Raw genomic sequence first — 25600 nt, 5'->3', positions numbered from 1 at the left:
GGCAGGACATAACGTGAGACAAAATGGTTAATGCACAGGAACCAAAAAGTAGGAACACAGCAGTTGAGATTAGGAATCTTAGGGTGGAAGAAAGCTAGGAAGTCCAATTTAGGCATGTTTCTAGGGGCCCACAACTATGGTAATTCTTGCTTGAGTCTGTTAGCTCACATTATGTTGGATAAAAATACTGTCTGAGAAAAGTGTCAAAGTAGAGAAAAGGCTAGAAAGTTGGATTAGGGCAGAGAGGAGCTCCCATTATTGAAAAAATTCTGTGGATAGAATTTAACTATTTACCCAACCCAGAGCCTACATATGTATTTATATTTAGTGCCAGAGCCTATATAACCTGTAAGTTCCTATCAGTCTAATCTTACAGCTCATGGTCACAGCTAGGAACAGTGAAGGCTGCACTCATTTCAGGGCCTGCTTTCCTTAAGTGGCAGGGCAGGAGACCCCAGCCTTCCTTCAGAGACAGGGGCAGTCCCTAACATTGCTGATTTATTGTGAGGGCAGGTAGACCAAAGTTCTTTATGGGATGCAGAGGGTGGGAGATATGGCTTCTGTGATTACTTCTCCGATGCACATGGGCATTGGAAAAGACCTTTGTAAATAAAGAAATTGAAATCCAGAAATTTTCTACCTGTTCCATTTCTCATAGTCATAATACTAGCCATAATGGTATCAGATTTTTTTCTGAATAATCATGATTTATTTGTATTTCAGCCACTTAAGTGAAAGTGCTATTTTAAGAGAAAGAAACATTAGCTCAGTACATGACTTCTCCAAATCATGTCTGTTTCCTCCCTCCCTGTTTTTATATAATGATATTAGAATTTTAATCACCATTCTAATCAGACCATGTTGCTCCTAAACATAGACAAAATATGAATTAAGCACATGTTTTCAGCACATATGTCCCTGTTGAGGTCTCCCTCCACCCACAGAATTGGAGACATAATTTAAGAAAATAAATTTTTATCATGTTGGGGCCTTGTGTATGTGTGATTCAGCTGCTCCCTGGCTAGCTCTTTCACTATTTATTTCTGATAAAGAAAGATACGCAAAAAAGAAAGAGAAAGAAAGAGAGAGAGAAAGAGAGAAAGAGATAAAGAGATAAAGAAAGAAAGAAAGAAAGAAAGAAAGAAAGAAAGAAAGAAAGAAAGAAAGCTACGCAAAGGGAGAGTGAGGGAGAGATATCACAGCATCACTCTATCATCCATGAAGCTTCCCTCAGTGCTGTGGAGTTTCCATGTGGTACTGGGCCCGAACACAGGGCCTTGTGCAGGCTAGAACCTGAGCCCTATCAGGTGAGCTGCTCCCAGTTTCCATGATCTATTGCTTTTATCCTCCACTTGGGTATTTTTATTAATACCTATAGTCAGTTATGACTCTACAGGAAGATAACGACTTTCTCTATAAGTGGGTTTACATGTTTTATATTTCTTTTCTCAATTCCAGGAAAGTAGTGTCTGTACTTCTATGCCACTCACTGGCTTGCTGGTTGAATTGATTCTAATTAAATTACAGTAAGTCATGCAAGAACTGTACTCTATTTTGTGTAGTTCTCTTGACCCGGTTCTCTATTGCTTGTGAGAAGATGTATCTCTCAATATCTTCTGGTTAAGTAGCTGTGTTTTTTCCCCAGGTAATTTTCAGTGAGAACTGCTGGTGTCCTGAATGGTTCTGAAACGTGGATTGGTGGGTAAGTCTAAATTCCTTTCAGTTTACTGTTAGATTGAAATGCTGCCTTAACACAATTGTGTAACATATTACCAGCTGCCTCTCCGCTTGCATACATTTTTTAAGAACATAATAAAACAACAGAAAATTAATGTTTCTGGGCCACTAGATAATGCTCACAGCATACAAAATCATATAGGAAATTTAAATTTCAGTGTGGGTTGTATCTGCACATAGTTTCAGTTGAATGTACAATATTTATTGAGAGACTGTCATACTGTCATGTTACTTAATGTGGTGAAATAATTTGCCACATTATCTAATTTGATTCTCACCAAACTCCTGTGCAGTGAAGGCTATGGTCCTCATTAGCATCTAAAGTAGGAGACACAGGTATCTGTGCCGTCTTTAGCTTACACCCATATCGAAGGAGGCAGGTGTGGTAAAGTCACTAACAAATTATGCTCCTGTAGAAGCATGATTTAAAGAACAGTAATAAACCACACTATATTTTCTCTTTAAGCTTCCCACTAACTATTTATAGACTTAACAGTCACCATGAATCTAGTCACAATCAGAGGCAATACCAGCCCTCTTAGAAACTTGGCTTGCACCATGAATGTACTGTCAAAGCTTTATGCTACATGAAATAAGCCTATGAGAACAACACAAATCACAGCAAACCCTCCAAAATTAGTTGATAACATGGTCTGTAGTTGAAATTAGGGGGGTCAGGAGGTGGCACAGCAGGTTAAGTGCACATGGCATGACGTGCAAGGACCGGCATAAGGATCCCGGTTTGAGCCCCCGGCTCCCCACCTGCAGGGGGCTTGCTTCACAGGCAGTAAAGCAGGTCTGCAGGTATCTCTCTTTGTCTTCCCATCCTCTCTCCATTTATCTCTGTCCTATCCAACAACAATGACATCAATAACAACAATAACAACCACAATGATAAAACAACAAGAGCAACAAAAAGAGGAAAAGGAGCAGTGGATTTGTGGTGCAGGCACTGAGCCCCAGGAATAACGCTGGAGGCAAAAAGAAAGAAAGAAAGAAAGAAAGAAAGAAAGAAAGAAAGAAAGAAAGAAAGAAAGGAAGGAAGGAAGAAATTAGTTTTAAGAGTTCATCTTAAAGGATCTCAGTGAAAAAATACTATGTAAATAGGACAAGTGAGATGATAGATATGATCACTGACTTAACAGATGAAATCCTATAACTGTATATCCATATATATGTATATATATATATGTGTATATATATGTATTTACTACATACTTGCCTTGAATATCTTACAATTTCACTTCCCCTGTGTGTGTACAGAAAAAGAACCATCCTGTATACCCCTTTAGTTTCTTCCAGAATGGGAAGATAATCAAACATGCACAAAGGAAATGTTAAAAGAAAGAGTAAAAGATAAGTCCAACAACAGCAGGCGCACTTTCTGTACTCACAGGATTGTCCCATGAATGCTGAGATAGCTCCTCCACATAGTCTTTGGCAGTGATCTAAAAAAACTTTTCAAGCACAGGGAGTTTGGGGAAGAAAGGAGGAGTCTGCTTGGAGACTGAGTTCTGCCTTGTCCAGGGAAAGGGTGTATGTGTGGGCTCTAATGTTCAGACCACACCAGGCCATGGCCTTGCTCAGGTTGTCTGAGATATCTGAATCAGGTGACCTTGGAGGACAGGCAGAAACACACTGATCCTCTCTAGACGTCTGGATTAATTTTGAGGTAGAGACTTCAATCTACTCCAGCTAACTTCATGGGGCTCCTCTTTTTTTTTTTCCCCCCCATAGGGCTCCTCTTATGACTATGCCAAGGATTTATTTTGAGGGTAGCAGATTTTTGTTCTCCTGCATTCAATTTCACATCAGTAAAGCTGAAAAGGAAAATTATTTTTGATGGAAGACACACGTTTTGGTAAGATGAATTTCTAGGCCAAACTCAAATGTCACCCATGGAGTCTCCATACTTCTATCATTCTTCTGGGGACGCTGCAGTGAAGCAGGGATAAGGGAAATTGCAGATGCTACAGACGTGCATGTGTTGAAGTGTGGTCAGATGTGGGGATGTTTCGTAAGTAGAACTGCTTCTTTATCTCACAAACTAGATTCTGCTGGGATCTAAGCAAAGGCAACTTTCCATCAGCATCCTAGTTCAAACTGTCTAATTAGATTTTTAAGCTATTGCTACCGGAGTAGGGACCCTTCCACTTCGTTACAATTGTAAACTAAATCCAGAGTTTGACAAAAGCCAGGCTACAAAATAAATAAATAAATAAATAAATAAAAGTGAAGTAAAAAAATATGCTGTGGATAGTAGGCTGGGCAGTGGTGCACCTGGTTAAATAAACATATCACCATACACAAGGACACAGGTTTGAGCCCCTGCTCCCCACCTGCAGGAGGGAAGCTTCAAGAGCAGGGAAGCAGGTCTGCAGGAGTCTCTCTCTCTCTGTCACCCTCCTCTCTCAGTATCTCTCTATTCTATCCAATAAAAAAAGAAAGGAAAAAAGTAGTTAATAGTGGCCACCAAGAGCGGTGGATCCAAAGTGCCAACAGTGGGCCACAGCGATTATCCTAGTGACAATTAAAAAAAAAAAACATCTGTGAATAATTCCAATGCTTATTGCAGCAATTACCCTGGACCTATAATCAAAGTATGTTTAACTATAAGGGACATAATAGATGTTCCCAATTGGGGGAAAATAAATACTTTCATTACCTTATTCAGAGTGGGTTCAAAGTAGATTTTCTGCCACTGAGCTCCAACAGTAGGGCCCTGTCCACTAGGAAGAACTTGCAGCATTCCAATCGGATCTGCTTTCCTTTGATGTGAACACAGTTTTCCTGACTGTGAAGCTGACATGGAAGCATGGAGGAAATGAAGAGTGAAGGCACCACCGTGATGCATCTGTCAGAGCCAGTGGAAATGAGCACTGTCAAGACTGAACTCCAATATAGTCCATGGACTTTATTGATAATGTGTCAATATTGTTTCACCCACTGCTACGCAGGTCCTACACAGATGCAAACTGTTATTAGTTGGAGAATCTGTGTACCGAAGGAACTTGGGAATTCTCTGTGCTTTTCTGTTGGAAATTTCCTGTAAGCATAAAACTGCTCAGAACATGAAGCCTGTTGGTTAAAAGGAAACATGAGTGCTGAGGTAGAGCTGGTCTCTTTCTGTTACTGTTGAGAGGTTACAGAGTTTACTGTTAGGAACCTTTATTATTTTCTTCTTTTTGAATATTTTGTTTATTTGGGTATAGAGAGAGAAATTGGGAGGGGAGTGAGGAGATAGAGCAGGAGAGAGACAGAGAGACACCTACAGCACTGCTTCAACACTTGTGAAACTTTCCTCCTATAGGTGGGTGCCAGGGGCTTGAACCTAGGTCCTTGTGCATTGCAGCATGTGCACTCAACCTGGTGTGCCACCACCTGGCACCAGAACCTTTATTATTTGCCAGTCACTTCACTGAAGATTATTATAGCCACAGTAGGCTAAGCTGTTTGCCCTGTGCTCCCTATCCAAACAAAAATGATAAAGCTGATAATTAAAAGCCACACTTGAGAGTTAATTTTGTGATACAAATTTTGGTTTAATGGCGAGGGATTTAATTTATTTTATCCCCGGCAGTCTCTGTGCTTTAGATACACTAACTTATAATATGATGTTCTTACAAGGGATGTATTTCCTGTAGCATTTTTGGGAACTTCTAAAGGAAAGAATAGTTTTTCAAAGGACAAGTGTTCTTCAAATGGAAGCATCACAGCTGATACCTGGCTAGCTCTCTGAGAGAAGACAGTACAGTGGAACGGACACTGGCTCTGTCATTCCCCTCTGTTATCCAGTCAACAGCTTCTATTGATTTTCCCTTTGCAACTTTATGTCTGTCAGAGCATTTGCACTTTCTTGCCACCATCTCAATCCATGGCATACTAATTCTTGAAAGTATAGCTAGGCAGCCATCTTTAGCAACATAGCTACTATGAAGATGGCTTCTTCTGCAACTTTTCACCTTATTTGAATTGTTTTGAATTGTTTTTATGTGGAGCTGGGGTCTCCCACATTCATGATTTTACCACTGAGGCTTCTCTTTCATTCAAAGAGGCAGACAGAGAGAACAAAGATAGGCAACAACATGCAACATGAAACTTTCCTCACATGCCATAGCATTTCTCATGTAGTTCTGGGGGTCAAACCTAGGATGCTGCTCAGTGGGCTCTCTCGCCAGCCCTACAGCTCTTTCTTTTGTAGCTGGAACTTTTAATTGTCTTCTGAAGGTTCTGGTCCATCACATGAAATCACGTGACCAGCCTTCCCAGTTTGCCTGGGCCCTAGGACTGCCACCTCTCCAGATTCAAAGGAGGTCTCGAAACTTTACATCAGGCTCAACCTGACGCTGTTGACTGGCTACGGAAGAAGGGCAAACGCTACAAGAAGAAGAAGGACTTGCTAGAACTGTGGCAGATGAAAGCAGGCTGGTGACTTGAGACTGGGGCCAGTCTTATCAAGGATGAGAGCTATTTGGGAGGTTAAGTGGAAGCTGCTAGTCCCTCATAAATGCATTTGAGACTCAGTCAGAAACTATATTTGTAGTGCTCCAGTTCTACTGACTCAACTCCTTCATGTTTAGAAAGGCAATTCTTTGGAACATTTACTGTTTGGAGAGGCATTTGCTATTTACAGTTTGAAAAGATAATTATTAGTGAAAACTTTCTTTCCTTGAGAACCCTGAATCTTGCTACTGAGTGACAGTCCCTAGATAGAAACTGGGGATTGGTTTCTTGCCACATTCCTCTGACAGTATGTTTTAAATGTCTGAAGCCTCATTTTTATTTATTTATTTATTTATTTATTTATTTATTTATTTATTTATTTTTAAGTTCTGCCTTGGTCATGTTTTTTTTTTTTTTTTTTTTATTTTTATTTAAGAAAGGATTAGTGAACAAAAGCATAAGGTAGGAGGGGTAAAACTCCACACAATTCCCACCACCCAATCCCCATAACCCACCCCCTCCCATGGTAGCTTTCCCATTCTCTATCCCTCTGGGAGCATGGACCCAGGGTCGTTGAGGGTTGCAGAAGGTAGAAGGTCTGGCTTCTGTAATTGCTTCCCCACTGAACATGGGCGTTGACTGGTCGGTCCATACCCCCAGTCTGCCTCTCTCTTTCCCTAGTAGGGTGTGTCTCTGGGGAAGCTGAGCTCCAGGACACATTGGTGGGGTCTTCAATCCAGGGAAGCCTAGCCAGCATCCTGGTGGCATCTGGAACCTGGTGATTGAAAAGAGAGTTAACATATGAAGCCAAACAATTTGTTGAGCAATCATGGATCCCAAGCTTGGAATAGTGGAGAGGAAGTGTTAGGGAGGTACTCACTGCAAACTCTAGTGTAATCCTGCTTTCAGGTATATATTTTGCAGTAGTTTATGGATACATGTGCACATAAGCTCTCTCTCACAGAAACTGGTGTATATCTAGGTTATGGGACTTTGTTAGAAAGTGAACTACCTGAGATGAAATTAGAGTGTACTATTAAAGGAAAGGTCTCACCCGAGTAATGAAGCTGAAGGGTTGTCATTCCACACGTGAAGTCTCTGGATACAGTCTGAGGTGAAGCATGTTGAGATGGCAATCGTTGCTTTGGTTAGGTTGTGATCGGCGGATGCAATATTATTTGGTTTGGATTGGGAGATGCATACGGGAAAGTGGGCCCTATCCAAGGGTTCCAGGAATGGGGGAGGTAGGGGCTCTATAGTGAAGATGTGAGGTTCCTGCTGTCTTAGGGTTCAAAAAGACAATCAATAGTTAATATTATCATCACATTATTTGTTAATTGGGTTAACTTTGAAAAGTCCCTTTGTTATGGTTTGCTGTACAGTACCCAGTATCTTGTATATAGCTGTGCTATTGGAAGCTTCTAATCTACTTGGTCTAGGCTTTTGAGAGAGTCCGCATATCAAATACATAGCCTATATATTAAAAAGATTCAGTTTGTCTTTTGAGAAACTTTGAGACATACAATTGATTTCCCCCTCTCATATTAATTAACTACTGATTTATATGTCTACATTTTGCTAGGAGTGTACATAAACACCATTCCCACCACCAAAGGACTGTGACCCATCCCTCCCGCCCACTCCCACCCCCCACTGGCCCAGGAAGCTACATGTCTACCCCTCACCACTGGGTTTTTACTTTTGTGCCCTACTTACAATTTGATCAGGTCCTGCTTTTAGTTTCCCTTTCCGATCTTCTAAGTCAGCTTCTGTTGATGAGTGGGATCATCCCATACTCATCTTTATCTTTCTGACTTAGTTCACTTAACATAATTCCTTCTAGCTCTGTCCAAGATGGGTCAGAGAAGGTGGGTTCATTGTTCTTGATAGCTGCATAGTATTCCATTGTGTATATATACCACAGCTTTCTCAGCCACTCATCTGGTGTTGGGCACCTGGGTTGCTTCCAGGTTTTAGCTATTATGAATTGTGCTGCTATGAACATAGGAGTACACACTTCTTTTTGGTTGGGTGTTATGGAGTCCTTGGGGTATAACCCCAGGAGAGGAATTATTGGGTCATATGGAAGGTCCATGTCTAGCCTTCTGAGAGTTTTCCAGACTGCTCTCCACAGAGGCTGTACCAATTTACATTCCCACCAGCAATGTAAAAGGGTTCCTCTGTCCCCACATCCTCTCCAGCATTTGTTGCTGCTGTCCTTTTTGATGTATGCCACAGGAGTGAGGTGGTATCTTAGTGTTGTCTTAATTTGCATTTCTCTGACAATCAGTGACCTAGAGCAGTTTTTCATATGTTTGTTAGCCTTTTGGATCTCCTCTGTGGTGAATGTTTTGTTCATTTCCTCTGCCCATTTTTGGATGGGGTCATTTGCTTTTTTGGTGCTAAGTTTGCTGAGCTCTTTATATATTTTGGTGATTAGTTTCTTGTCTGATGTCTGGCATGTGAAGATCTTCTCCCATTCTGTGAGGGGTCTCTCTGTTTGTTTAATAGTTTCTTTGGATGTGCAGAAGCTTTTCAATTTGATGTAGTCCCATTGGTTTGTTTCTGCTTTGGTCTTCCTTGCAATTGGGTTTGATTCATCAAAGATGTCCTTGAGGTGTATGTGGGAAAGTGTTTTACCAATGTTTTCCTCTAAGTATTTGATTGTTTCTGGTCTGACATCTAGGTCTTTGATCCATTTGGAGTTGATTTTTGTTTCTGGTGAGATAAAGTGGTTCAATTTCATTCTTCTGCATGTTTCAACCCAGTTTTCCCAGCACCATTTATTGAAGAGAGCCTCCTTTTTCCATTTAATCCTTTGGGCCCCCCTTATCAAAGATTAGATGCCCATAGGTGTTGGGATTATTTATTTCTTATTGCTAGAGAAGCCTCCACCAATCACTGGCCTCCATATGGAAGGTTTGCTAGATTTCTTGAAATCCTGGTGACCCTGAATCCAGCCTTTCCTATTGCTGGGCCCACTTGGGTCTGCTAAAGTAATATTTAGGACACAGGAACTGACTGGCAGGCTCAGGAACTCTAGCTTATTTCACACTCAGCAAGCAGTTTTCTTTTTGAAATTGACTTAAATTTTCATTTAAATGTCACAGTTTATGTAGAGTGAAATACACAGGTCTTAAGAAGTTTAGCCAATGCCAATACTTGTGTGATAACTCACATCACAAATCACAATGTAGAACTTTGCCATCATTATGGTTGTTTCTCTTTTGCCTTCAACACAGTTCCCAGCTCTTGGCTCAGCCAGGCAGTCTTGTATCTGATTTCTTTTACCACTGCATACGTTGGACCCAAAGGCCATAATCATTCAGTGTGGCCCTGCTAAGGTAGCCAGACACATTTTATAGCAACATAAAGTGCTAATTTTTTAAAAAAGGTTTATTTTATTTATTTCATCGGTGAGAGAGAGAGAAAGAGAGAGAGAGAGAGAGAGAGAGATTGAGAGGGCATCACCTTGGCACATATGATGCCTACTAGGGATTGGACTCAGGGCCTCATGCTGGAGAATCCAATGCTTTATCTACTGTACCATTTCCTGGGCTGTAGCTACTAATTTTTTTAGTTGATAATTTTGTATGGTCTTCAAATGATGTTATACATAGTCAATGGTCCTTGGCAGAAGAGAGATTCCCCACCCTTGATGTATCATGTTTTTGAAATTTTATTTAGTTAGTTGCATGTTTCAGTAATTTATTCTGAAAATGTCATCACCCAATTTCCCATTTATAAAGGGAGGGATGTTCTTTTCTTGGAAAACAAAAAAATATTCCTAAGCATCTTCAGTCCTACACAGATCACAAGCTGCCTATTAAATAAATAAACTTGTATACAAGGGCTACTAAAAACAACTATTCTTTTGAATACAAGAATTTGCATTCACTTAATCTGTTCTAAAATTATTCTTCAAAAAACTCATGGTTGACAATAGTGGTAAAATTTACTACTGGTAAAATATGCTACTGGTAAAAATACATTTTGGAAAACAATTAGAAATATCAGTTAATGTTTTTATTTATTATTATTTTTATTATTTTGCCAGTAGGGTTACTGCTGGGTTTCCCCTCCCCTTCTTTTTTGAGAGAAACACATATAGAGGGAGAGAGAGTGGCACTTGCAGGTGGGGAACCAGAGTCTTGAGCCAAGGTCCTTGCACGTGGTAATGTGTCCACTCTACCAGGCAGACCACTACCCAGCACCTAAAACAATATAATTCTAATATGTAACATTGAGGTTACCTGTTTTATATTGACTAGTACAACATTCAGTCTTTCAGCGTAATTATGTGCCCCCCCTTTTGCTTCTAGGGGGCTCGGAGCTTGCACTACAAATTCACTGCTCTTAGAGGCTATTTTTTCCTCTTTGTTGCCCTTGCTGTTCATAGTTGTTGTTATTGTTTATATTATTGTTACTGTTGTTGCTGTCATTGTTGTTGGACAGGACAGAGATAAATTGAGAGAGAAGGGGAAGACGGAGAAGGGAAGAGAAAGATAGACACCTGCATACCTACTTCACCATTTGTGAAGCAACACTCCCTCCCCCGCAGGTGGGGGGGCTGGGGGCTTGAAATGGGATTCCTGAGCTGGTCCTTGTGCTTCACACCATGTGCGCTTAACCCACTATGCTACTGCCTGACCCCCATTGTAAGCCCTTTTGTGGGCTTCTCTGTGACCTTGCCCTCACTAAAGTAGTAATGGTTAGGACTGCCCCACTCTCCAAAGGGAGGCTGGGTCTTCTTACCCTGCCACTTGAGGAAGACTGGCCGCTGTGACCAGGGACTGTGAGCTCAGTCTGACAGGGACTTGGAGATTATACAGGCTCCCGTGCTAACTATGAATAAATATGGGCCCAGGGTCATATTAAGCTGTTAAATGAATATTAAATGTTTCCTTCAAGTTTGGGAGTTACATTGTGCCCTGATTCAGCTTTGTAGTTCTCAACTCTGACACCATCTTCCCAGATGACATTTTTAGTCCACCTCCATGTTAGCTATGAAGCGCAAGTAAAAATCACCAAAGTCACAGACCCCTAGGAACATAGCTAAAATAGATTTCCTAGCTTCTTTCCATCCTGAAATACCTACTCTTATCTATTCTACTCTTACTTTATGGTTCCTGTTTTATGACATTTTGTCCTGCTTTATATCTTACTGCATTTCAGCCACCAAGTTGCAAGTGCTACCATGATTCCATCCTGACTTCCCTGGGTAGACAACTTCACCAATGTGTCTTGGAACCTCACCTCTCCAGAGCCTTACCCCACTAGGGAAAGACAGAAATAGGCTGGGGGAGGGGTATGTATCCATCTGCCAATGCCCATGTCCAGCAGAGAAGCAACTACAGAAGCCAGACTTTCCACCTTCTACACCCCATATAGAATTTTGATTCATACTCCAAAGGGGTAAATGATAAGGGAAGATGACCAGAGGGCACTGACCCCCAATTCTTTCAGGATCCTGAGATAGAAGAGGAAAAGAAGGGCATTCAAAGTAGTAATAGGTTTAAGTATGACTTAAAAAGGAACAGAAGACAGAACTATAGAAAAATGGAATATATATATATATATACAGAAATAATAGTCAACCCTTTGTGACCTTTGGAGAACTACTGCAGTTTGCAATGAAGAGAGTGGAGACACTGAACTCTGGTAATGGGACTGGTGTGGAATTACACCCCCTTTGTCCTTTTTCTTTCTTTCTTTTCTTTTTTTTTTAGTTTTTATTTATAAAATGGAAATATTGACAAGACTATAGGATAAGAGGGGCACATTTCCACACAATGCCTACTCCCAGAGCTCCATATCCAAACCCTTCCCTTGATAGCGTCCCTCTTCTTTATCACTCTGGGAGTATGGACCCAGCATCAATGTAAGGTGCAGAAGGTGAAAGGTCTGGCTTCTGTAATTGCTTCTCCCCTGAACATGGGCGTTGGTAGGTCAGTCCATACTCCCAGCCTGCCTTTCTCTTTCCCTAGTGGGGCCAGGATCTGGGAGGTAAGGATCCAGGACACATGGTGGGGTCCTCTGCCCAGGGAAGTCATGTTGGCATCATGGTATCATCTAGAATCTGGTGGCAGAAAAAGAGTTAAGATTTAGAGCTGAATTGTTGACTAATCATGGACCTAAAGGCAAGCATATTTTAGATGAAGATTTGGGGTCTCCTTTTTGGGAAAAGCTAGCAGGTCTATTTTAGGTATTTTACAAAGGGCCCATGACTTTACTAGTTTTTGCCTGGGACTGACATCTAATATGCAGGTGGACCCAGATTATTGTCTAGGGAGACGGTGTCATAATTGGAAAAAGGATTAGAAAGCTGGATCAGGGAAGAGAGTAGCTCCCAAATATGGGGAAAGTATATACATATTGTTGACTGTAAACCCCATAAATTTGAACTGGGGCCCATATTCAGCACAGGAGCCTATGTAACTTCTGCATACCTGTAGGTCTGAGCTCACATTCTGTGGTCATGAGTAGGAAGTGGTCACAGCTAGGAACATTCCAGACTGCACTAATTTTAGGATCCATCTTCCTTGGATAGTAGGTAGAGTATGTTGTCCAACCTCCCTTCAGAGAATGGAACATTCCCAACTATTGTTGATCCATATTGAGGGCAAGATTTTATAGGGGCCCACAGAGGGGTTCATATGTTCCTGATGGAGATGACCAGTGACAGTGGCAAGAGGAATCTGTTAGAGGTCTAGGTCCATCATGTCTGTGTGGGAATCCGAGGACTCATACCCCTGTTATCTTATGGTTGTGTTAATCTATATTGTCACTAATTAAAAAAAAATCCAGTCTTTCAAAATCATATTTGAAATAAAGAGTTTTAATAACTGAGAAACAGAAGTCTGTCTAAGTACAGACAATTATAATCACCATACGTCTTTACTGGTTACTGACCACGTACAAGAAGATATTCCAGGTGCCTAGAAAAGGGATCCTTTCAGGGATGACAAGAAGAAATGAAGATTAAATCACACTTAATTCTGAAGGTATTACATATATTCATAAAATTAGAGTGATGCAAAGTGTAGTGTGACACTTAGCAAAATGAAAGGAAGCGATACTTGTCATCTTATTTATGTACATGTTTTGATAGGACATAAAAGAAAATAGAGGGGAGGAGGTAACGGGGGCTGGGGGGAGAGGAGAAACACCTGCAAACCTGTTCCACTGCTTTGAACCTGGGAGTTTAGAGCCTCAGGCATGAGAGTCTTGTGCATAACCACTATCCTGTCTCCCCAGCCCAAGTAAAGATACCTGTTCCTTCCACTCCCTAGCACTCCCAAGAATTAACAAGAGCACTTGTTAATTCTAGTTTATAGCAGTGTTGGAGATTGAACCTGGGACCTTTGGTGCCTCAGGTATGACAGACTTTTTTTTTTTCCTTAATCATTGTATTCTCTCTTCGTCCTCTTTCTATTTTATTTTTATCAAGTACTTTTAGAGAGAGGAGGCTCTCAAAATTACTGAGGACTTAAATAATTTTAGTTTTATCCAGTAAAGAATGGGATATATTTAGGTGTTCATATTTTAAAACTAACTATACCAAATGATCTAATTTTAGGACATTACCTTTCCTATAGTGTGTAGGATAAACTTACAGGCCATTTTAATCATGTAGATAGTACTGGAAATGAGGAGGCTGAAATTAAAGTCCTAAATAATAGAATCTGCCTCAAAATCTATGAGCAATGTTAATGTCTCTCACTGTGTGGACTTGAGTCATTAAAAATTAACACCCAATACAAGGAAATGATTGCTCCCTCCCCCCTTTGGCACTGGGGCTTCCTGCCAGCCCAATTCCTGAGATGGGGGAAGGGGTGCAGACAGGGAGACGGAGGGAGGACAGACAGCACATCACCACTCTACCTTTCATGACGCTTCCCCTGGTGTTCTGATGTGGTATCCAGAAACACAGATCTGGGGCAGTGTGTGGACCATTTTATGGCTAGAAAATGATTTGTTTTAACATGTTCATAGTTGACGTTTCTTAAAAAAAAATCAGGGAGTAGTCTGCTATATGAATATACCAAACACTGATTGTCATTCCTCCTATTAATACATACTTTGGAGTTGGTTCCAGTTATTTTTCCCAATTGAAAGTAAAGTGGGCATAAGCATCTATGTAACTTTTCTTACAGGCATGTTTCAGTTCTCTTGGGTGACTATGAATAGAATTGTGAATCATACTGTAGGTGTATGTTTATCACTATCAAAGCTGCCAAACCACTTCCCAAAAGGAGTTTTTCCTATCCTTTTACTAGCAATGTAGGAGAGGCCTGCTTTCTTCTTACCCTAGCCAATATTTAATTGTGTTGGTCCTTTTAGTCTCTGCGATTTATGCAGACATGAAATGGCATTTGTTGTGGTTAATTTTAACTTGTACTTCTCTGTTAGCCAATGGTAATGAATATGTTAAAGTACTCTTATTGTCCACTTGTTTTTTTTCCTTTGTCAGTTTTTTCAAGAATTTTTGCCCATCCAATAATATCTATCTATCTTATCTATCTAAATGGGGGGAGAGGGAGAGAAATTGATAAGGGGGAAAGTATGGGAGAGAGATAGACACCTACAGCCCTGCTTCACTGCTCCTGAAACTTCCCCCATATAGGTGGGGCTTGGGAGTTTGAACTTGAGTCTTTGTACATAGTAATGTGTGCATGTCACCAGTGGGGCGTGTGGCCCCTAAATATAATATTGTTTGTTTGCTATCATTGAGTAGTGAGATATCTTTATCTAGTTTAGAACTTTTTTTTTGTATCACAAATATTTCAGACCTGTTTGAATACCTGTTAAGAGTACTTTCTTTTAGTCTGTGGCTTATCTGTTCATTTTCTTAATGGTAACTTTGAATAAATATAAACTTTTAATTTTGAGCAAGATTATATTTTTCTATTAAGATGAGTGCTTTTTTTTTTTTTTTATGTCCTAGGAAATCTTTTACCAACTCCAAGATCAGAAAGATACTTTGTTGCCCTTTTTTTAAAATTGTTGTTGTAGTTGTTATTATTATTGTTTTTGATGTCATCGTTGTTAGATAGGACAGAGAGAAATGGAGTGAGGAGGGGAAGACGGGGAGAGAAAGATAGGTACCTGTAGACCTGCTTCACTGCCTGTGAAGTGACTCCCCTGCAGGTGAGGAGCCAGAGGCTCAAACCAGGATCCTTATGCCGGTCCTTAAGCATGGTGCCATGTGCATTTAACCCGGTGCACTACTGTCCAACTCCCCAGAAAAATACTTTGTATTTTAACAGTATGTTCTATTTCAGTAGCTTTATAGATATTAGCTTTTAAGTTTCAGTGTATAAATTCATATTGGATTAATTTTTGTGCTTCTAATGTGAGATGAGAGTTGATCTTCATTCTCCCCCATTGATATTCAGTTATTGAATACAGACTTTTCTTTTTATTTTTTAATTTTATTAGTGACTTAATATTTATTTACAAAATTACATGTCAACAGGGGTATTAATTTCAGACCATTCCCACCACCAGAGTTCTGAATCCCTCATCCTTCTGTTGTTAGCTACAGCAGTTTTCCTAAGGTTGCAGATATGGGTTAACTTACTTCTACCACTATCTGTCTATATTTGGGATGCAGACTTTTATATTGAAACTTAGAATACAATAACTTAAAAACCTGACTGCTAGCCACAGCCAGTGCCTCCAGTGCCCCCAGGACACATGAGGGAACAGGCAGACCATCCCAGAAACAATGTATTGAAGAAGCTCCCAAGAGGGGGGCATCCTTGCCCTCTAGCTAGCTGGGTTTTTGCAAACCTGTTACAGTACATCTTACCTTTTCCTAAATACGCTGTTAATACTTAGTTGCACAGAACTTATGCTTGATTTTAGGGACATGCTTCCCCTCTTGTAGTGGTTTTTCTCATAAAACCTTTTCTGGGATGCCAAACAAACAAACAAACAAAATACCCAATTGCTACTTTTTTTGTGTTGTAAAGCTGTTTGGCTAATCAATTGTATTTCTGCGTAAGACATCGTAGGCCCTTTGCCAAGACTAAAAGTTGATAATCATTTCACTCTTGTTGAATGTGAAATCAGAGCAAAGCAGAACCCCCAAACTTATCTAGAAGGATTATAATAGCACAAAACTCAGATGAGACTTTCCTTTTCTTTTTCTAGATTCCTTTCTGAATAAAATATAACAGCAGCATCAGCAACAAAAACTGATGTGGTTCCATCTGATTTTATGATGTTTTTCAGTGTCTATAATCACCGCTCAGGCACATTGGTTGCATATTATCTCTTTTTTTTATTTACTCATGGGAGGGATGTGGAGAGAGAGAGGGACAGAGAGAAAGGAAAAAAATGTTTGCAAGCCAGAGAGAAGATCATTGTGGCAAATGCCATGCTGTGATTAAACCCAGGACCCCTGCCTACAAGCGTAGTACTCCATTTACTATGCTGACTCTCAGCTGCACATGCTATATCGTTTTCTCTTTTCTTTTTAAAAATTTTTATTAGTGATTTAATATTGACTTCAAAATTGTAAGATAATAGGGATGTAATTCCATATGGTTCCCACTGCCAGAGTTCCATTAGAAATTGCAGTCACTCCCAAGGTCACTGATACGGACTGATTCTATAACTATATATATTTCTCTCTTTTTTTTTTTTCCAATGGTCCTGCCTTCCCTTTATTTATTTATGAGGGATTAGTGATTTATAGTTGACAGTAAAATACAATAGTTTGTACATGTGTAATATTTCTCAGTTGTTCACATAACAATTCAGCCCCCACTGCCATCATGTTCCAGTACTTGAACTTCACTTCCTTTCTTTCTTTTCTTTTTTCCCAGAGCACTGTTCAGCTCTGGCTTATGGTGGTGTGTGTGTGTGGGGGATTGAACCTTGGACTTTGGAGCCTCAGGCATGAGAATCTGTTTGCATAACCTTTATGCTATCTACCCTCTGCTCCTTCACTTCTTTTCTAAGTCACCCCTATACCTATTACTAGTTCTGAGTGTCTTTCATTTTTTTCTTCATTCTCAGATAAGAGGAACAGTACCTGGCTTATTCTGATGTTTTCCAGATTCACTTCCCTTTCATTGATGGTATACAAACAAGATTCCTGGTGACAAGCACTTCAGGTCCTGGTGGAATAGGGGTGCAGAGTGCTGTGGTTTACATTCTTTTTAAAATATATATGTATGTGTATATATGATTTTGTTTATTTATTAATGAGAAAGATAGGAAGAGAGAGAGAAAGAACCAGACATCTTTCTGGTATGTGTGCTACTGGGGAGTGAATTCAGGACCTCATACTTGAGAGTCCAACGCTTTATCCACTGCACCACTTCCCGGACAACTGCTGTAGTTTACTTTATCATTTACCACTCTGGGAGTGTGGACCAAAATTCCTTTTGAGGTGCAGAAAGTGGGAGTTCTGGCTTCTGCAATTACTTCTTCACTGGACCTGGACATTGGCAGGTCAATCCATACCCCCAGCCTGTTTCTATCTTTTCCTTGTGGGGTTGGGCTCTGGAGATGTGAGGCCGTCTGCCCAGGTAAGTCAGGATACAATCATAGTAGCATATGTAATTTGATGGTTGAAATGCAGTAAGATATAAAGCAGCATAAAACGTTATAAAACAGGAACCTTAAAGTATGAATAGAACAGATAAGAATAGGAATTTTAGGGTAGAGAGAGTCTAGGAAGCCTACAACTTTAGTGATTTTTGTTTGAGCTTGATAGCTAACATGGAGGTGGACTAGAAATATTGTCTGAGAAGATGGTGTCAGAGTTGAGAACAGAACTAGGAAGCAAGATTAGGGCAGATAGTTGCTTGCAAACTTGAAGATTTATCAGTGCAATCAACTTACTATGTAGAACTAACCCAGGCCCTATATGTATTCATATTTAGCACAGGAGCCTGTACAGCCTGTGCATGCCAGACTGATCCCACAGCCCAGGGTCACAGAAGGGAACATTTTAGGCTGCACTCACTTCGGGACCAGTCTTCCTCAAGTGGCAGAATAGGATGACCCAGCCTCCCTTTGGAGAGTGGGCAGTCTCTACCATTGCTAGTTCATAGTGAGCATAGAGTCCTGAAGAAGCCTGCAGAGGGGCTTAGATGATGTTCCTAGTGACACATGTTTTATCTTTGTTATTAACATACAGAAACTCATATAAGCATATGAAATGCAAAACATAATGTATAGCTGTTAATAAGAAGCCCAATCAAAGTGATTTGAGCCATAAAGGAATTCAGTTTAACTTGTGCTTAAGCAACTCAGAAAGTTCAAGGACCAAGGTTAAATTTGTATTAAAATTTCCTCATGTAGGTTTTTCAAAAGGTTAAGATATAGCTTTTTAATTTCTCTATTGGGGGATTAATGGTTTACCGTTGACAATAAAATACAATAGTTTGTACATGCATTAACATTTCCCAGTTTCCCACATAACAGTTCAACCCCCACTAGGTCCTTCTCTGTAGATATGTATTTGTATTTTTTTTAATACAGAAAGTAGTTAAGTGCCTTCATTCTTTTTAAAAATAAAAGTCCTGTTATTTGTAGATACTGACTTAAAAATAGTCTCTACCAATCAAGGGAGGGACAGTGGCTTACAATTGTGCTATTGCACCCAAATAGTAATGATGCAATTTGCATTCGCTTCCCAGAGAGGTATCTGCAATTGCAAATAAATAAACAAATCCCTGATTTGTTAATTGAAGTGACCAGTTACTTCCTTCCTCCATTTCAATGGATGCCTAAACATCAGTCAGTCAAGCTGGATTTGTTGGGAGACTCCTTCAGGAATTCAGGGACAGCACAGAGCCAAGGCCAATGACCTCTGGGGTCCAGGTGGGACTTGATCTGCTCAGTCCTCTCAGGCCCTTCCATCCTTGTCTGTGTTGACACTGAGAAGCACTGCATGCATCCGTGGTGCTTGCAGAAAGCCAGGACTGGCTCAGTACATGTCCCAGAGTGGCTGGTTTGCAGACATCTGTCCCAGGCGCTGCTGTGGGAAGGTCCAGGCTGCAGCGCAGTCCCTTGCTTTGCAGCTGGCCTGGTCCTCCTTGCCCACACAGCCACTGAGCTTGCCTCCTCTCCCCTCCCCCTCTGAGTCCTCTGTGGGCCTTGACGTCACGAGCTCCTCGCGGTTGCCATAGCAACCCAGGCCAGGCCCGCTGCCGGCTCCTGCAGGCTCCACAATGGTCCTGGCAGCATCTTGCTGCACAATGGTTTCCAGGCGCTGACAGAGGGTGATTCAGCAAGCCGCTGTTCCTCTGCTGTTCAAGCCTGCCCCTTTTCCTTTTTATTTTTATGGGGGGCAGGTGGTGCTTGTTTTATGCTAACCTTTTTCTTTTCTTTCCCTCTTTTTGCCTTTGCCCTGTTTTTCTCCTTCCCCCTCAATTCCGAGGGGTTTGAGTGACTTTGGGATCCGGTTTCCTTGGACATCACCTGTCCACCATTAATTCTAAACAGTTTCCCACCTGCCAAGAATCGATTCCTGATTCCAGTGTGGGATGTGGCTAAGGAAAAACAAGTAGGGACAATTTCTGGGGCAAGCACTGCTGGATAAGAACCGTAGTTCTCATCACGGAATGGTAGGTGGCTCTTTGCTATATCTGGGGTTTGACTTGCATTTTCGGAGGGTGGGGAGCTGCTGCCTATTGATTGCTCTTGGTGGGGAGGGATAGTGAGCATGGGCAAAGGGGAGGATGTGGCCAGCAGGTAGAGTGAACTCCTAAGGCAGGAACCACCAGCCTTTCCTTCTGCTCAGGGCATCTCTCTCTCTCTCTCTGTCTCTCTCTCTCCATCTCTCTCTCTCTCTCTCTCTCTCTCTCTCTCTCTCCAGACTTAGGCATCTCAGAATCTTGCTATTGATATTTGGAGTGAAGATTTGCAGAGACTGAGAATGAGCATTCTTACTGTAGTGGGGGGGGGTTGGACTAATGCAGAGCAGCACAAAAAAGGAGAGAGGGGGAGAGCAAAGAGGAGGAGTGAAGAGAGAGAGAGAGAGAGAGAGAGAGAGAGAAAGAGAGAGAGATGCTCATTAGAAGTGCTGAGCTCAGTCTCCTATCTAAGACAAGCTATGGGTTCCATAAAATATTAAAAATATCACGGGTCTTTATGCATGCATTTTTGTCTGCTTTCTCTAAGCTATAAGTTAAACATTTTGGGACAGATTTGTGTTCCTTGATAGGGAATGACATTTGTATGTGTGTGTGTGTGTGTGTGTGTGTGTGTGTGTGTGTGTGTGTTAGTTCCCAAACTAATGGCATTACTCTTGTGGTGACACTAGACTACCTTTAGGCTGGAGAAAGGAGTGCAGAATGGGGGTGAGGTTCACTGCAGTCCCCTAGAGAAGGGGGCCCTTTAAGAAAGTGTTCTTACAGCAGATAACAGTTTTTTAATGGAATGGTTCCAGGTATTCTGTGCTGGAATACAGTGTCCCCTGGAAATGTCACAGTTCTTTTAGAAAAAAAAAAGATAATCAGTGAGCACACAGACAGTGTATTTATCAGATTCAATATATTTGTGCCTTCTGCAAAATTAATCTGATTTGTTGGACAGTATTCATGTCAATCAAGATTAGAGTTATTTCAAGAGAAGTTGAAACACACCCCCACACTTAAATCTTGACAGATGAGTCTCTGCAGTATCCTCTAGATGACTTAAGCACTCAGGGCACTGAAACTGAGCCGGAGAAGGAGAAAGAGGAGGACTTACCCCATGGCAGTGGACTCTGAGGCAGCCACAAGGTTGTTTACATGAGCTGTCTCTGCTGCAGAGCCTTCTGGTGGGTGTCTGTACAGCAGCCCTTCCTGCGTCTGGTGTGTTGATGGTAACTTTTATGAGGGGACCAGAAAGAGGCCTGAAGAGTTATATGGGTCAGAATACAGGTCAGATGGAAGGAAAACAAACAGGTGCAAGTTCACTTGGTGTTGATCGGCGTTGATAGCCCAAGGGTCAATTTTTCCCTGGGTCTCTAGTCTGCTTGAATCCTGGAAGATTTCACCATATGCTGATCAACATAGGCTTCTGTAAATCATCTATCCTAGTTGACTCTTATGTGTTGTAAATGTAGATGGGGCTACTCACAAATGAACTCACAAGCTTGGAAACATTTGGATGTAGCTGTTTTGCTGCCATTGGTTTGTATTCCATTCTGCACCTTGCCATAAAGTACCAGAATAGCTTGTTTTATCACAAGAAACCACTGGGTTTTCTCAACCTCCCCATGAGACTAGGAAATCAGATGACAAAGGTGGTAAAACCTTAGATATTGCTTCTTCATTTGCACATGACTCCCTCCTGTTGTTACAAAGTATCTTTAATTTGATGGGCTCCTGGTGTTAGAAAACCTTTGCAGTCTGGGTAAAAGGCTTCTAGATGATGAGGCAGTAGGATAGAATATGAGTGGAAAACGCAGCCAGTTGCAGCCTCCTGCCTGTTTTCCCCAGCACAGCACCTGCTGTTGGGAGGAGTGTGTTTGCCATGCTGGAAGATGTTTATGAACCTATCCTAGAGGGACTCTGTGTGTTTTTTGCTGTCATTGTCTGGTATGTCTGCAGCTATTAGGAGTTAATGGCTTCATAGTACATGCTCAGTATTTTTCAAGGTTAGAATGAACAGGAAATTGATCAGAGGTACTGTAAACTCTATGCATGCTTGAAATTTACAAATTATAAGCATTTTCCTTGTTAGTAGTCCTGTAGAGCTATATGATAAGTGGAAGGGATCTACCTAATTTGAGTAATGTGAAAAAAGCCTTCCATGTTTAAAGGCAAATTCTCACCATATTTAAATTATAATTTTAAAAATGTTATCATGGTTTTATACAAATGACTCTAAGCATTGGATGTTATCTTAGTGAAAAAGCCTTTTGATATTGAGGATAGAAGATGTAGACAGATTTTCTTGTTTGTTAAACATGGGGTGGGGGTGCACAGCACAGAAGCTCTCCCTGGTCTAGTTCTGGCTTCAGGTCATGCTTGTAGCTAAAGGACTTTGCGTAGAATTGGTGTATTCATATTGGATGATTGCTTAGTGCTTTTGAGAATAATAGACTCAATGCAAGAGAGCCTGTCTTCAATTAGAATACTGAGTAAAGAAATTGACATGTTAAAAATCTTTCTCCCTTGCCCTTGTTATTTTTCTTCAGCAGTTTCTTCTAAGCTTTTGGTTACATATTGCAACACTTCTGCAAAAGGAGGCCTGGAATATCCAGTGAGGACACAGATGAGCTAAGGTGCTGTGTTTGCTGTAGGCTGAGTGCAGCCTTTGTACTCACAGGCAAATCTCCTTTACCTTCTTAGAACCAAGAACTCACAGGAAAAGTTGGCTCTGCAGACTAGTGAGAGGGAGGTTTATTGGTAAAGAACACAGCCCATTTACTTCTTTAGCACATTAGGTGTATTTATTGCATTACACAAGTCTGGCATGAGATCCAGCTGCTGATTCAGATTAAATGTAATGATCATACTGAATATTGATTGTTTGAAAGAGAAAATGTAGTTTAGAATCAGAAGTTGGATCTTCAGAATTATATCATTGATATTTTCATAGCAAAACTGTAGGTATCAGACTAAAGATTTTTTTCTTTCCTAGTTTGAGTAAATTTAAACTTATGAAAAAATCAAGGGGGTAGGGGTAGATAGCTTAATAGTTATGCAAACAGACTCTCACGCCTGAGACTCCAAAGTCCCAGGTTCAATCCCCCGCATAAGCTAGAGCTGAGCAGTGTTCTGGTATTAAAAAAAATCAAGTAAAAATGGGAAAAGTGAGAAAACCACTTTGTTTTGTATAATTACTCCCTCCCCATTTAATAGAGGGAATTTTATTTCTCTTTGTGAATCTTATTAGAAAATCTAAATGGAGACCCCCAATGATATAGAAAATCCATACATAGAAACATTTTGGTTTTGAAATGTAAACCTCAACTGTGTAATTATTTTGGCTGAAGAATGTTCTAATGGAATTGGTTTTGAGATCCTAATAAGTCACCATGGCCTTTCTCACTTTCATTATCCCTATTTGAGGCATAAAACTCATGCATTTATAGAGCTGATGCTCTTAAAAATGGAAATTAAAGTATTGCATGGAAAAGAGATGATTGAATTTTTCTTAGAAGTATTTCTAATACACAGTTGCTCTATAACTGTCTGATGTGCAAGGTAGGAAGTAAACAGGCCGTGTGTGTGTGTGTGTGTGTGTGTGTGTGAGAGAGAGAGAGAGAGAGAGAGAGACAGAGAGAGAGAGAGACAGAGAGCAAGAATACTTGCCAGGTGCCAGGGTGTGGTGGTAGAGGGGAAGCTGCCAAATCTACGAAGAACTAGAACTTTCCTGATAACAAATTTCTGCAAGTGTCTTCTTCACATTTGTTGGAAATAAGATATGAAACCACTGAGAGTGAAATAAAAGTCTTAGATTCTTTTTCTGGTTTTGGACAGCATTTATTCACTGACTGTACATCAGAGCACTGTAACACAACACAATAATCATCTACACCCCTGTCACCTGTATTTTCTATTAAACTGTAACCTCTTCTAGGGACTACGCCATTAATTGCTTAGTAGGGAAACAATGACTATTCCTCAGATGAATGTCCTGATGTAGGGAGTGCTCTACCAAGTGCTGTAGGGAAAAAGAGATTGGGGAGCTATTCCACATAGCTTCTGCCCTTTAGGGGCTTAAAGTTATTTATTTAGGGAAATGAGGTTCCATAAAGCAGATAGTAACTGAGGACTTGGTGGTGGCACTCCTGGTAGAGCACACATATATTATAGATTCAAGGACTTGGGTTTAACCCCATGGTCTCCATCTACGAGGGAGAAGCTTTACGAGTGGTGAAGCAAAGCTGCAAGTGTCTTTCTGTCTTTCACTCTGTCTTTTTCTCCTCTCTCAATTTCTCTCTGAGTTTATGTAATATATAAACGAGTTTAAAAATAGATGGCAAAGGTAAATGATCAAGGGCATCTACTAGTGCTTTGATTATAAATTCAGTAGGAATTTAGGAGACAAAGGCATTCATCTCCTCTGGTGCTGGAGGCCACATTGTGTGGCAGGAGGGTTTGGTGGCAGAAGAGTGAGTCCTGGCCAGAAAGTGAGTACCAGGCCAGAAAAGGGACTTTTTCTGGAGTAAAGAAAAGGTGTATTTTGTGTTAAAAATGAAAGAATGCATGAAAGAAAGTTGTGTGTGTGTGTGTGTGTGTGTGTGTGTGTGAGAGAGAGAGAGAGAGAGAGATCTTTCTGAGCTATAAATCATCAGTAGTTTAATAATAGGTAGGACACTGGAAATTGACACAGTCCTAGAGAATTTGGTTCAGTCTAATTTCCAAAAGTAACAACAGGTTGAAATGACTAAATTGCTTTTTGCAATGAAATTTATTATAGAGAGTCATCATCTCTCTCTTTCTCTCTCTCTCTCTCTCTCTTTCTGTGTGTTTCCAGTTTCAAACCAACTTGCTTAGTTTTATTTCATTTCCATACTAAGCAGAAATTTGAACTTCATCCCCTTTTCACTGGTTACTATGCAACCCCTTGTTCTAATAAAATCTTGTAGGAAAAGCAGAATGTGTAAGCATGTGTGACAAAGGAACTGTCCCAGCTGAAGTTGAGTAGGGCATTTGGTATCATAATACTGACTCTCATCTCAACTGAAGTAACAATTACTAATGGAATTTACATTCAATGTAGAAAAAATATTTTATTTACCACCAGGGTTATCAGTGGGGCTTGGTGTCTGCATGACAACTCCAGTGTTCCTAGCAGTCTTTTTTTTTTTCTTTTCATTTTTCTTTTTATGGAGAGATGAAGAGAGAGATAGAGATGGAGTGGGAGAGAGATAGAGCGAGAGGGACTGAGAGAAGTCAAGATGCTGTAGCACTGTTATGCTACTCATGACACCCCCCTTACCCCCTGCAGGTGAAGGATGGGGTCTTGAACCCAGGTCCTTGTGCATAGTAACATGTAACCTTTACTGGGTGTACCACCACTGAACCCTGGAAACTTATATTCTTTTAAGTTTTTTTTAATTTATTCCCTTTTGTTGCCATTGTTGTTTTATTGTTGTAGTTATTATTGTTGTCATTGTTAGATAGGCCAGAGAGAAATGGAGAGAGAAGGGGAAGACAGAGAGGGGTAGAAAAAGATAGACAGATACCTACAGATCTGCTTCACCACTTGTGAAGCTACTCCCCTGTAGGTGGGGAGCCGGGGGCTCGATCCAGGATTCTTACTCCGGTCCTTGAACTTGGGAACTTGTATTCTTATATTAAATTATCCAGTTGGAGGAGTCGGGCAGTAGAGCCGTGGGTTAAGGGCACGTGGCGCAAAGCGCAAGGACCGGCTAAGGATCCTGGTTTGAGCCCCTGGCTTCCCACCTACAGGGGAGTCACTTCACAGGTGGTGAAGCAGGTCTGCAGGTGTCTAA

The 25600-nt window shown here is 40.8% G+C and overlaps 1 protein-coding gene across 12 annotated transcripts in view; it reads left to right on the top strand.

Moving 5' to 3' along the window:
• The first annotated feature begins 19349 nt into the window (after positions 1-19349).
• MAPK10 (mitogen-activated protein kinase 10) overlaps positions 19350-25600 on the top strand; it is a 302017-nt gene continuing 295766 nt past the window's right edge. For 8 of the 12 annotated variants that reach the window (XM_060187756.1, XM_060187755.1, XM_060187750.1 and 5 more), the window contains exon 1: positions 19353-19769. In XM_060187756.1, the coding sequence (XP_060043739.1) occupies positions 19767-19769 (3 nt within the window). In that variant the 5' untranslated portion in view covers positions 19353-19766. Of the gene's footprint in view, positions 19770-25600 lie in introns of all 12 variants that reach the window. The other 4 variants (XM_060187751.1, XM_060187759.1, XM_060187761.1 and 1 more) reach the window with 2 other exon arrangements.

Source organism: Erinaceus europaeus, chromosome 3 (genome assembly GCF_950295315.1).
Source record: "Erinaceus europaeus chromosome 3, mEriEur2.1, whole genome shotgun sequence".
Lineage (NCBI taxonomy): Eukaryota > Metazoa > Chordata > Mammalia > Eulipotyphla > Erinaceidae > Erinaceus > Erinaceus europaeus.
This window is presented reverse-complemented; position numbering and strand designations above follow the sequence as displayed.